This window comes from Mesoplodon densirostris, chromosome 15 (genome assembly GCF_025265405.1).
Source record: "Mesoplodon densirostris isolate mMesDen1 chromosome 15, mMesDen1 primary haplotype, whole genome shotgun sequence".
NCBI classification, from domain to species: Eukaryota; Metazoa; Chordata; class Mammalia; order Artiodactyla; family Ziphiidae; genus Mesoplodon; species Mesoplodon densirostris.
This window is the reverse complement of record NC_082675.1, coordinates 77552976-77565919: the sequence shown is the minus strand read 5'-3', so window position 1 is coordinate 77565919 and position 12944 is coordinate 77552976. Positions and strand designations below refer to the sequence as shown.

General features: G+C 44.9%; 1 protein-coding gene across 4 annotated transcripts in view; it reads right to left on the bottom strand.

The window, feature by feature from the left end:
• Positions 1–203: 203 nt before the first annotated feature.
• The window catches only part of ZCCHC2 (zinc finger CCHC-type containing 2), a 54734-nt gene continuing 41993 nt past the window's right edge, over positions 204–12944 (bottom strand). Inside the window, exons 13-15 of one of the 4 annotated variants that reach the window (XM_060118717.1) lie at positions 8858–10342; positions 7855–7927; positions 204–2622 (exon numbers count right to left, since the gene is read on the bottom strand). In XM_060118717.1, coding sequence (XP_059974700.1) covers positions 7860–7927; positions 8858–10342 — 1553 coding nt within the window. In that variant the 3' untranslated portion in view covers positions 204–2622; positions 7855–7859. Of the gene's footprint in view, positions 2623–3143; positions 3556–5827; positions 7928–8857; positions 10343–12944 lie in introns of those variants that run through there. The other 3 variants (XM_060118716.1, XM_060118718.1, XM_060118715.1) reach the window with 3 other exon arrangements.

Below are 12944 nucleotides of genomic sequence, written 5' to 3'. Positions count from 1 at the left end.
GCAGCAAAAAGGAGAGAGTGAAATTCCTGCACTCGCCCGTAGGACCTGAAAGACATCGGAGAGCGCACCTTTACTTAGAGAAGGTGGCTATGTGTCAGGGGTCAGCAAGCTTTTTCCATAAAGGCACAGACAGTACCTCAGGCTCTGAGGGCCACGTGGTCTCTGTCGTAACGGCTCAACTTGGCCACTTCCGACGAAAGCAGCCACAACGAGACAAACGAGTGGCCGTGTTCCAAGAAACTTTATTTGCGCGCACTGAAATGTGAATTTCATATAATTTTTTATGCGTCATGAAAACGTATTCTTTTCAACCATTTAAAGAGGTAAAAACCATTCTTAGCTGTGGACCGCAGTTTGTCCATCTCTACGTGTTGCCGACCTGTGAGCTACGGCTAACCCTGTGTCCTTCAGCACAGGACTCGGTACGCGAGCTTCGTTGTTCGACTGGAAGCCCCCCACCCCCAAGTGAAAACTTTATCAGTACAAGTAGAGGCGAGCCTAGAATCTTGAGGACAGAGGACAGAGCGCCTGCTCCTCGGCTGGACCGGACACCGGCAGAAGCCGGTGCTGCCACCTAGTGCCCAGACAGCCCGATTGGGGTCTTTTCTCTCGCCGCTCCCTAAGGACCTGGAAACATTTCCTGTCCTGTTAGCACAGGGCGACAGCTGGGGTTTGTGCTCCTGGCCACACCCAAAAAGGACTTCAAATCAGTTAAAACAAAAGTGTAAAAGTAAAGAATTATAAAAACTTGATAAATCACTTCAAGTGAAAAAGTAAGCTTCAAGCCACAGAATCCTAAGGTCATTTAGCTCAGTTCTACCACTCTTTTCCAAGCAACACTCAGCTTTCGGGTAAGAAAAATGAAGGTCCAGGAGGGCCAGGTGTTCAAGACGACAGAGTTTACGGCAGAGCCGGCCTGAGTCCTGCCTACCTGACCCCAGTGCGGGGTGCCCTGCACTGTCACGCCATGCCTGTAGCATCCTGTGACCCGGGCACAAAGAATTGGAGGAGCCTGGGGGCTAAGAGCGGCGGGTTCCAGCCCCAGCCCTGCCACTGAACCGCTCTGTGCCCTCAGACACGTGGGCGGCCTTCATGCCTCAACCTCCCCAACTGTAAGATGGAGCGGAGTACCCACCTCATAAGGCTGCGGTGAGGCTGAAACCGTGCCTGCCCCCCGCTGGGCATGAAGGCGTTCGCCACCATCACGAATTTCCTGAGCACCTACTGTGTGCCAGACGCTGAGTGCTTTATGTATTTTGCCAGATTCAATCCTTATAACAATTCTAACAAAGTGGATGTTATCCCCATTCTGTAAATGAGCCTGAGAAAAGCCATGCGTACTGTGGGTGGGTGCTGAAAATAAGGCTTTATCAGCGCCACCTCTTTGTACAAGTTCATCTGATGGAGGCTTCCAACGCAAAAGTGAGTTACCATGTCACAAATACCCAACCCTGATAGGCTAGCAAGAATGAGCACCGAGTACTCGGTGACCTGGTGGCATTCTTAACATCCAGAAAGGCTTTTGGGGTGGGTGTGACTGTCACTGTTCCTGCTTGAAGGTGACTTTGCTTCCGTCATTTTTGGTCTTTGGAGTGTCTTTGAGTAGCGGTGGCGGGTAGAGGGAGTGCTTGGGACAATCTATATATAACTGCCAGAGCTTTTCAAATATCAGCAGTGAAGTGTCTTTTCTGTGTGCCCTGCTACTGCATTTCTGAAGTTCTGAAGTCTTAAAATTAATGGAATAGTCACCAAATGCTCAATAGTCACCGAGACATCCGGGGATAATAAAAACCTTTGCAGAGCAAGACTCAGTGTTCCAACAGAGTATATTGGTGCACGTTTCAAACCTTGGATGTAGACAACAGTTGCTGCTCCTTGAATTCATCTGAGACAGGCAAATGCTGAAAGCCTAGTTCTAAAAGTCCTGAGGTCTCCCAGCTCTGCAAACTTTCCCTCACCCCTTCAACAGAGATACAGAAAAAAGATATTCTGACTGACCAGGACCCAGCCCACTCCTCTCTCAGGAATCCAGAGGCCCCATGGTTCTTAAGACCATGGGTGCCTATCGCTTTATACGGTCTAAAAGGTCATTGCCCTGGGTTCAGTGAAGAAGCAGCTGCAGGCCAGGAAGTGGGGCAGGAGGTAAGCCCTAATCTGAAGCTGGGGCCTGGCCTTCATCACTGGTGGCATGTCTGTGGCACTTAACCCCTCTGAACCCTGAGCTCCTAACCTGTAAAGCAGGGAGGAGGAAGACCCCATACCCTTCACAGTTGTGCAGGCCAATGGGCACAGAGAAAAGTGCAAAGGAAACTCTTAAGTACCATCAATGCGTTTAAGGTGTTTATAACAAACTGAGATTGCAATGGCTGAAAGAGGAGACAGCTCAGATTACTTTTATGGCCAGTTGCCTGCATTCTTTAAGGTTCTGAGCACAGGTTTACAATCTCAAATGTTTTCTGCCTTACGTTCAATTTTCTCTGTATCAGGTCAACAGGGCAATGACGTCTGCTTGCTTGCATTGTCCTCGTCTCCCACCAGGTGGCGCTGCTTCCCAATTAGCAATTTCTTCTGGTGAGAGGCTGGCTGGCCGAGCGAGACCTTTTACAGCGGATCAAGTTGGAGCTGCAAGAGGAAAAAGAAAGACAATGAAGAACCACCCAGCCCCCCACCTCGCCCCACCCCCAAAGTTCAAGTAGCAAATCAGGATCTTGGAATTAAGAGCTCTGGAGACTTGAGGGCAGCAGTCACTGAAGAAGAGGTGTGACTGCAGGAAGGATTTGTGATGCCCACACTTGTGATGTACCCCACTTTCCAGAGCAGGAAAGAGGGAGCCTAAAGCCGTCTTGCTTCCAAGATGGACAGACATTTGCATACACACAGAGTTCACGTCATGTGTACCCATGCTCCAATGTAGGGGTTCACAGTTTTCAAAAGAGGACAGCATTTAAGAATTAGGTCAATTTTTCCTGAAACGTGGAAAAGTTATTTTTGCACATATGAGTACAACAGCTGTGATTCATAAGCAGTGGTATACTAAAATACTGATGTTCAATTGACCTTAGGTATCCAAACCGTGCAAGCGGATGGGCGTGCTCTGGGAAAGGATGGTGCTGCCCTCTGCAGGCAGTCTAGGGCACTGCAGTGAGAACACGCCCTCATCTGAGTTTACACCCGCCTCTCAATCTCGGGCCCCGGAGCCCTTCATTCTCATAATAGAACCCAACTTCAGACTGTCTTCCATCCCCGAGGAAAGGTCCAGAGATGCAGCCACCATGTTTAAGGTCAGGGCACCTCTCTTCCTTCATCCCCCAGACCTCAACTCAGTTCTCTGGACAGAAACGGGCCCTCTCTATGGGTGGGGTAGGGGGGGGGAGTCAGCATTTTTCTTTATCCTTTGAGAGGAAAGATGGAAGGGTTATGGGTTTAACTACGGTCACAGCTTGCCTCCACTTGGTTTCACTGCCTTAACCTTAAATGTTTTTGTAATCAGTATGTAGAATTGAAAAGTGTCCTCCGAGCTCAAATGGATGGTGGTGCTCAAGTACTAGATGCTACCTGTTAAAAAAAAAAGAGAGAGAGAGAGAGAAATTATTTTACACTGTGCTTTAATCTTTTTGGAAACTTCTCAGAAAAATTAGATGTTTAGCAATTACATAAAAAAATTAAATGTGGATTTGCCTTGTAAGACCTTGCTCTACTTTGGTACTGCAAGACTCAGCCCATGGATATAGAGCCCATAGCTACCTCCAAACAGATTTGACTTTTGAGCACAAGAAATATTTTGTCTTTTATAAGCGGATAGAGCTGAAACAACTAAGCTTAATATAATGAAGAACTACAGTTACCAGGCTCCTTGCCACCCAGAGAACCACTGCCTTCACACAGACTTAACTCTCGTCCACATTTTCCTCATCTCTGAAAACAGAATCACAATTCTCCTGTTCGTTGAAACGGAATTCAACTAACATTTGGGTGCCTCCTTGGTGCTACTTCATCATGCTGGACCTTTCCCATATATCATGTAATCCTCACAGCCGTAACTTAGACAAGCTCATCTTCTATCTGGGGAAACGTGGCTCTGAAGCCCAGGGTTCCTTCCATCCTCCTCCTTCCTGTCGCCTCACCCTAACCGGTCTCTCAACTTCCAAGCCTTCTTTCAACCATCCGACACGTTCAAAAACTATCGTCAACGTATTTTTTCTCTACTTAAAACTTGGCAACTTCCAATTTTTCACTCAATCAACTCCAAATTCTCCAGTCTGGCTCTATTTTACCTACTGAACCACAAATCTCGTAACTCTTTCAAGATATTCCCTCTACGACAGCTGCCTGTGTCACCTCCCGACCTCACAAGCCATCACCTCGGGTCCTGTGCCTTTACACACACCTTCTGCCTAGAGCGTGTCCCCTGGTCCACACTGGTCCAAACCCCGCCCGCACTGTCCTGTCAGGCTCTCCTGCACACTCACCTCCTCCATGAAGCCTCACACAAATCCCTACAAGCCTACGTTTATTTCTCCCTCGCCAAGCCGCCCCGGGCACTATCACAGCATCGGGATATGGACTGAGGGGCATGCACGCTGCTGGTGAGAGTGTAAACCACTTGGAAAACCACATGGCGAATCCGGGAAAACTGAATACTTGGCGTGTCCTACAACCCAGCACTTGCATTCCTAGATGTATATCCCAGGGAACTCTCGCACATACAAGCCAGGAGACTGGTACAAAACTGCTCCTGTTACAAGAGCAAACGAGGGAAAATCACCCAAATGTCCGCTGACAGAATGGATAAATTGTGTGTGTGTGTGTTGTTCTCCCCCAATACAGTGGAATATTGTAAAGTTAGTGAAAATGAACTGAAGGAATGCAACATCAGGACTGTAAAACCAGGCGAGCAGTCACAGAAGATGAGGTAAAGGGTACCCTTTCTATAAAGCTCAAGAAAAGTAAAAATACACTGTGTATTTGGGGAAGGAGGATGTAAAATGTGAGGGGAAAAGAGGAATAGTGAAACTGAGAGTAGAGGTGACCTTGCGCAGTGAGGGAAGGAAGGAGAAGGGTCGGTTAAGGGACACAGGTGATGACACTGGAGGTGTGTGAGTTAACTGGAGGCGGGTCCATAACTGCCGTGTGTTACGTGTAGGTGCCTGTTTGCTGGCTAACGGAAAAGCCATCAGGGGTCCTGTGATCTTTTCAAACCCACTGCCCAACTGGGTACAGAGGGAACGTGCGTTAGGTGGCTCAGGACAATCATTCTTAGTGTCCATCACTGCACGGAACGCTGGGGACAACGGGAGGGGCTGGGCTGAGTGACATCAGTCGTCACCAGAGGACATGACTGATGCATGGATACGTGGAAAGCGCCTCCCCACAATCTCTTATAAAGTTACTGATTGTGTAAAGACTGACTTGAGACTGGATTACAGAAGACAGAACCAATGTAATCAAAGGTACTGTACTGGGAGAGTTGCCTGGAAAACAAAATGGTATTAATAAATTTGAGGAAGTAAGTTAGGTCCTCTACGCTTTGGGTGAGGGAGGGCCTGAACCAGAATCACCGCTCTCGGCTGATAAGGACTCTGTCTGAGCCGCCACAGTGCCCTCTGGCACACGGTGTGCGCTCAGGAAGCACAGAAGTGCAGACTCTTCTTTCGGCGGTCACACAGGTGACCCATATACATAGTAAGGCTGCTTGTGGGAAACATTTCCAGATGGTAAATAACTTGCGGATTCACTGCCCACGTTGCAGGAAAATAACGGGTTGATTCTTTAAAAAGGGAAAAAACCCCAAACCCACCAGGCATGATGTCCTATCTTTCACTTTTACAAAATTTGCAATAAAGCACAATTCTTAAGCCATTTTTCATTTTTTTATTGCTGTTAATTCAAGGAAAAAAGGTTGCATAAAATCCAATCTGTTCTAGAAATATAAGTGGCCTTTCCAGTACATAACATTTCAAATATCAAAGTATATGGTAAACATACAAATAAGGAGAAGGTAACATACCTCCTATGTACAGTACAGTCTTTTAAATCATAAAATAAGCTCCATAAAGTACAACTGGCAAGTGGTTCACAATGCGGTCCAGATGGGGCTTATCAAAACTGTCACTTGAACAACTCAACTGCAGCTCAACAATTAATTCAATCATGTGGTCCAAAAATACCCAGATCAAACAAAATACATTTAATCAAAATAATTTCCTTTACTCGGACTTCTTCTCTTTTCAAATTAAAGCTTTCGTCTACCCCCCTTTCACACACCCCCTTTCCTTCCCCTTTAACTCCCACCCCGGAAAGAAGGTTTCAAAATGTACATTGGTGCTATAAATATAAATTCTATCTGTGAAGCATTACACAGAAGCTTCTTTCTTCAAGTGTTTCCTTTTGTCTGGCAATCTGTTAGGCTTCTGAACCGAGACCAGATATTCAAGTTCCTCTGCTGCACACCAACGTGACCCCACACAACAAACATCTGTCGATTCTGCCCTGTACTGAGGATGGGGAAACAAACAAACCCAACCCCAAGCCCTCAACCTGCGACTCTACAGTGGTAGCTGCTCACTGCTGTTGAATGCAGCAGTCCAAACCTGCACCCCGTCCTCCAGATAACCTCAGTGCACTTTAGGAAATCAAAAATTACCTGGAAGCAATTTAGTACATCGATTGGCTTTAAAAAAACTTTTGTTTTTAAACAGCAGCATTAAACTTAGTGATGTGACACTGACATGATTCATACCATCTCAACACACGCAGAATTCAGTCTTTCACATTATAATCAAGCATAGTGGTAAACTGTTATAAAAGTGACTGCTACGAGACAAGTTAGGGAACAAATACCTGACTTTTGTAGAAACGCAGAGCTTCTGTTCAGATTGCAATAAAGTATACACACTTTAAACACAATGGAACACTGTAACAGTTGGTGTAGGAAAAGAAATCTTGACTCAAGTGTCTCTTTTACATGACACAGTGGTAGACTACAGGTAAAACTGGCTGTTGATTTTCATGACAAACACAAACACACAGAAGAACCACACTCACACTAGTTTGTTCACTTTATGTCTCTCTGAAGCAACAGGCTAAAAAAGTATGATGAAGTAATAAGTTTTTTTTTTTTAAAGAAAAAGCTCTTTGTCCACTCCATATGTCATATTTCCTCAGTTTCATATGATTTTACTTCCTCCTCTCTTCCACTTATTTTAATTTTTATTTGGACAACAAGTGCTGCATATATGTATTTACGTGGTGCTGTTTATTACACATATACACACTATTTTGGGAATGTGATTCTCCCTTATGATTAAGGTGAAACATTCTACCCTCAATTTATATGCAGAGCAGTTTACATGTGGACAATGCAGTGCCAACCACTCCTGCGGCCATTGGAAAGAGGGTGGGGGAGGAAAGCGGAGTGTAGGGCGAAAGTGAGAAAAACTGGGGAAGAAGCAAAGTTTTTTTCCAAAACCATAGGACTGTCACCAGTGTTATTAAAAAAGGTCAAATACACAGTTTTAAAGATTCAGTAAACATTGCACACAGCAAGTATTCAGTGTAAAAAAAGAGAAAAAAAAAGCACGCATCAACATTTTCCTTTTGGTAGTTTGCTTGGATGTTTAAATTACATGTATCATACAGATAAGCCTGTTGTTGTACCAGGAGACCAGAGGCTCAAAAGCAACGCATTCTCTTTTGTTTTGGACATGGGTACAAGAGAAATGAAAAATCCCAACTGCATAGAAATCTAGGAAATGTATAGACAAAGAAACACAAACAAAATACCTTTCCTTTCCTCCCCTCCACACCCCAACCATGACTCCCCACACTTCAGTGTATTAAGTAGGCAAGCTTTACTTGTTTCAGTCTGCAGAATCCAACGTGTCATTAGAAGGGGGGAGGGGAGGTGCGTATCTCAGTCTGTAAGTGCCTAAAACGGGAAAGACAGAACTGCTAAGTCACTGCGTACAAGGCAATGCATCACAAACCACTACAAGATATCAAATGGGCATGCTCCTCAGCCGCTGCTCCTTCGGCAGTACTCGGACCGCAAAATGGTCCATAAAATGACTTTTAAAAAGTAATAATGAAGTTTGTGCTTTAAGTTCAACCTAAAGCTATCAAACTCAATTTTCCCTTAAAAATGTCAAGCACATACTCCCAAGTCAAGACTTTTTCTCTGTGTGAGATTTGGCAAAATGACAAAAGCCTAATGTGAGTGAAAGGTAACAGTTTCAGGTCTACGCTGAATTTGGTATCTTACATGTACTTATTTAAGAACAATTTCTTTATTCTGGTGGTAATAATATTAAACTCAGTTTGAATCTCCTTACTCCAAAAACCAGTGCTTAAATATTTTGTGCCTTTTAAAATGCAATAGCACTGAAAAAAAGAAAAAGCGTCTGCTGCGAAGGAAGGGTGTAGCGTGAGGCCAGTTGTTATGCATAGATGGACCCAAACAACTAAAAACCTTCCATGTCAGGTGACTATCACTTCCTAGTTTTTCAGCATTTAAAAATTTTGCTTACTCTATGACATAGGATTGTAGCTTTAAAAAAAAAGTGCTGCGAGCAAGAGATTCGCAAATCCTCATTATATTCCTTAAGAAGTGCCTTTATGGTTTATTCCTTAATTGGAAACTGAATTTCTCTGAACTTCTTGTGCTGTGTGTGTGTCCTGTGTGTGTCCATGCTAGTTTTTGGGTTTTGCCGTTTGCATTTTACGATTTGTCACCGAAAGCACAACATCCGTAAACAAACACACAACAGCTCTTTCTGCTCCAACAGGATCACCGTGATCACCAGGGGAGGGAGGGACGGGCACACTCAAAAGCAAGTCCTCTGGGAGCTCTCATGATTACCTTGTTGACTGGCCTCCATGGACGACTGCTTACACTCCTGTGCATAGTGCCCGCTCACACCACAGTTGTAACATGAAACGTTCCCATTCTTCTTGGGCCCCGAACCACTCGTGCTGGCGACTACGTTAGGTGCTGGATACACAGGATAGAACCTCCCGAATCCTGCCATCTGCTGCATGCCATAGTTGGCTTGGACTGGGTCATGCACCAGTCCATTTGCATACGGAGTCTGAGGCAGAAAAAAAGGAAGTTGGTTTCCATTGCTCTGATGTGCTTGGTTGAGGTAGCTGCCATTGCAGATGGATGGCAGGGTAAAGAACGAAGGGACTCGGTACATTGGTCCAGGCATTGGGTTAGGATAATAGTAACTATTTAGCTGGAGGTTTCCATTGGTCCCACAGCTGCACCTTCGCCCACAAGAACCACAAGGACCTGAGCCCATCTGCTGTGGAGGCAACACCGCCCCGCTGGCGTTCGTGTTTCCCACAGCACTGATGTAAGACGTGCTGTCGCCCTGCGCAGTACTGTGTGTCAGGGCAGGGCTCGGGCTTGGGGCGGGACCGGGCGTGTGGGTAGGAACCGCGGGAGGAACACTCGACTGGGCCTGGCTGATGCCCGCTCCCGCGGCCTGGGCAGACGGCGCCGCCGTGCTGAGGACGGTGGAATTCTGGCTGGGTAACACGCCAGCAGCAAGGGGAGAGCCTGGCAAGGGGTAGGAAGCTGGTGGCTGTACGGCCGAGAGGCCGGCTGCTGGAAGAACTACCTTCACGTTGGTAGGCTGAGGGGCTGTCCCTGTGTTTCCCTCAATCTGAGGCACCATTTGATTTAGTCCTACCACTTGAGATGCAGATTTTGTGATGGGGTCTGTGGTAGCAACAGGAGATCCTGGAAAACTACCTGGATTATGGACAGGAATAAAGGCAGTGTTTGGTGATCCGACGCTCAGACTCCCGGTTGGTTGCTGGGAGAGGTTCACCGTGCAACTCTCGGAAGATCCCTGCGGCGGCGGCAGTTTTAGCCTCTGAATTGTGAGGTGCAAAGCGGGAGTACTGCTATGTGGGAGGAATGTTGATGGAACAGGTAAAGGGGATGCCAGTAATTCAAGGTGCTTTTCTGATTCTGCAGTAGAAGCTGTTGACCCTAGTATTCCAACGGGGGTTGAGTTCGTGGACTCCCTTACCGCAGAGATAGCAACAGGGCCAGGAACAAGCATCCCTATTGTTTTACCATCAGCAGATTTGGGTGGAGGAACAACCACCTCAGACTTCTGGGCACCATTGTGCATGACACAGTGTAAAGTTGGCATAAAAGAAATATGCTGATACTTGGGTGAGTTTAAGGGATCTTCTAAAAGGTTTGCATCGTCGTTTCCTAATGCAGCCATCTGAACAGGTGGCTTGACAGTGACAGTCTGGTTGACAGAACCATAAGCTGTAAACCTGGTTGTTGATGGATTTCCAGAATCCTCAGAATTGCTGTCTGTGTCTGAGGGAAACAAACATAACTAGAGGTTAACACAAGCATAATCTCCCAACCTTCTTGCTAGAAACAAACTTTAAGTATATCTAAAATAAACACTGAAGTTTGGACTAATAACTGTATCCCTAAGCTTCCTGACTACCAAGCCGACCTTCTTTTAATTTTTGGCTTTCTGTGGACTTCACTGTAAACATATGGAGATTCTGGAAAAGAGGCAAGACTATGGAAACAATGAAAGCTTGGTGGCTGCCAGGGGTGGGGGCCCCGGAGAAGGATGAACGGGCAGAACCCGGGGTGTTTTCAGGGCAGTGGAAATACTCTGTGTGATGCTGTGACGATGGATATGTATCATCATACATTTGTCCAAAGCCACTGAAGGTGAACCCTTGGATAAACCATGGACTTTGGGTGATAATGATGCGTCAAAGTAGATTGGTTCATCCTTGGTAAAACATGTGCCATTCTAGGGAGCAATGTTGATAACAGGGCAGACTATATATGTGTGAGAGCAGGGAATACATGGGAAATGTCTGCATCTTTCTCTCAATTTTACAGTAAACCCAAAACTGCTCTAAAAAAATTAAATCTTAAAAAAAAAAATCCATGGAGAGGTAAGAAACAAAAGGTTAATGGAGACGGAATGAAGCACAGTATAAAATACAGACCTTTATTACAGAGAAAGGGATCAGATATTTTTAACCCTAATCAATTTTAGGCAATTCACTTGATTTATATCCTGTACTACTAAACCCGAGGTCTTCACATTTGTCTCACATAAATAATACAATTTAAAGGAGTTCAATCAAGACTATATTTAACTCGGGACTTCCCTGGTGGCGCAGAACTTAAGAATCCACCTGCCGATGCATGGGGACACGGGTTCGAGCCCCGGTCCGGGAAGATCCCACATGCCACGGAGCAGCTAAGCCCGTGCACCACAACTATTGAGCCTGCGTGCTGTAACTACTGAATCCCGCATGCCTAGAGCCCATGCTCCACAACGAGAGGCCACCGCAATGAGAAGCCCGCACACCACAACTAGAGAAAGCCCGTGTGCAGCAACGAAGACCCAACACAGCCGAAAATAAATAAATATATTTTTTTTTTTTAAAAAAAAGGACTAGGGCTTCCCTGGTGGCGCAGTGGTTGAGAGTCCGCCTGCCGATGCAGGGGACATGGGTTCGTGCCCCGGTCTGGGAAGATCCCACATGCCGCGGAGCGGCTGGGCCCGTGAGCCATGGCCGCTGAGCCTGCGCGTCCGGAGCCTGTGCTCCGCAACGGGGGAGGCTACAACAGTGAGAGGCCCGCATACCACAAAAAATAAAATAAAATAAAATAAAAAAATAAAAAAATAAAAAAAAGGACTATATTTAACTCAAATATCCAGAGATAGGGAAGGGAAGAGAGTTTTCCTGGAATGCAATAAATATTCTTACTTTTAAATATTTCAGTGGGGGCGAGAAAATTAAAAGCTGCCATTATGGTCATAAAACAAGTGTGCTAGAGCACAAGAAGCAGGGCAAACATGAGAGCAGTGCCGTTTCTCCTAAAACCAAACAGCAAAGTGGCAGATACAAAATGGTACTGCATTTGTTTTTATTACTGCATCACTCTTCTGCTTGTAAACAGAAATAACTTCAATCTAGACTTCCCCTGGATTTCTTGACTTTTGGTATAAAGGGGACAAAAGACAAAATCTAACTCACAATGTTTAAATATCGTAAACCCAGATACTGCAGTACTATGTATAGAGACCATTCAGTTAAATGTAGTGCCTAATTTAACATCTTTCTGCTCGTAAATATAAGCAGAATTGCATTGTGTACTTAAAATGTTTATATTTGTTAAGGTAATAACTAGTTATATTCAGTTAAGATGCTAAAATTTTTTGAAACAATACTAAAATCATACTAGTCTTCCTGGAGAAAGGTTAAATAGAACCTTCCTGGAGAAAGGTTAAACCTGAACCAACCTACAGAATGTCAACAATGTTATTAATTCAACAATAATAATTTATATTAGAAGAGATTCAACTTATGAGTAAATGATTCTAACATATACTCTCCTTACTAGCTGAGGAGTTTCTTGTTAAACTTTGCAAAACAAAAAGTATCCAAAAATTAGTAACTTATTTAAGGCACTGTATTTATATCTGTACCTTCATACAAGTATAGAGTTAAAAATAAACATTTAAGTTCAAAAGAAGCTGTAGTATTTTTCAGATGATCAATTAAATTTCTATAGGAATTGGGCTTTGTTTAAATCTTCTTAAGTCATAGCAAATGGCCCCATGATCCAAATGGTTTTCTAAGCATTATAAGGACTCACCCAGCTATTTAGAGAGAGGTCCTCCTTTTTTGCGCTGACTCTGAAAAGTATAAAGTCTTACAACAAAACCCCTTTATGACCAACAAGAACAACAAAGCCACATGCTTCTCAAAGCAACCTTTTCATGCACTCGAAATTCTAAAGATGATCAACACTTGTTATCACAGTGGACGTTTTCCCCCCTGGATGGTTTCAGTGAGCCCTTAATGATCCTTCATTTATGGAAGGCTCATTTAGTCACGCGATAACAGAGCCTATCTGAAAAAGGGCAAGCTCCTCT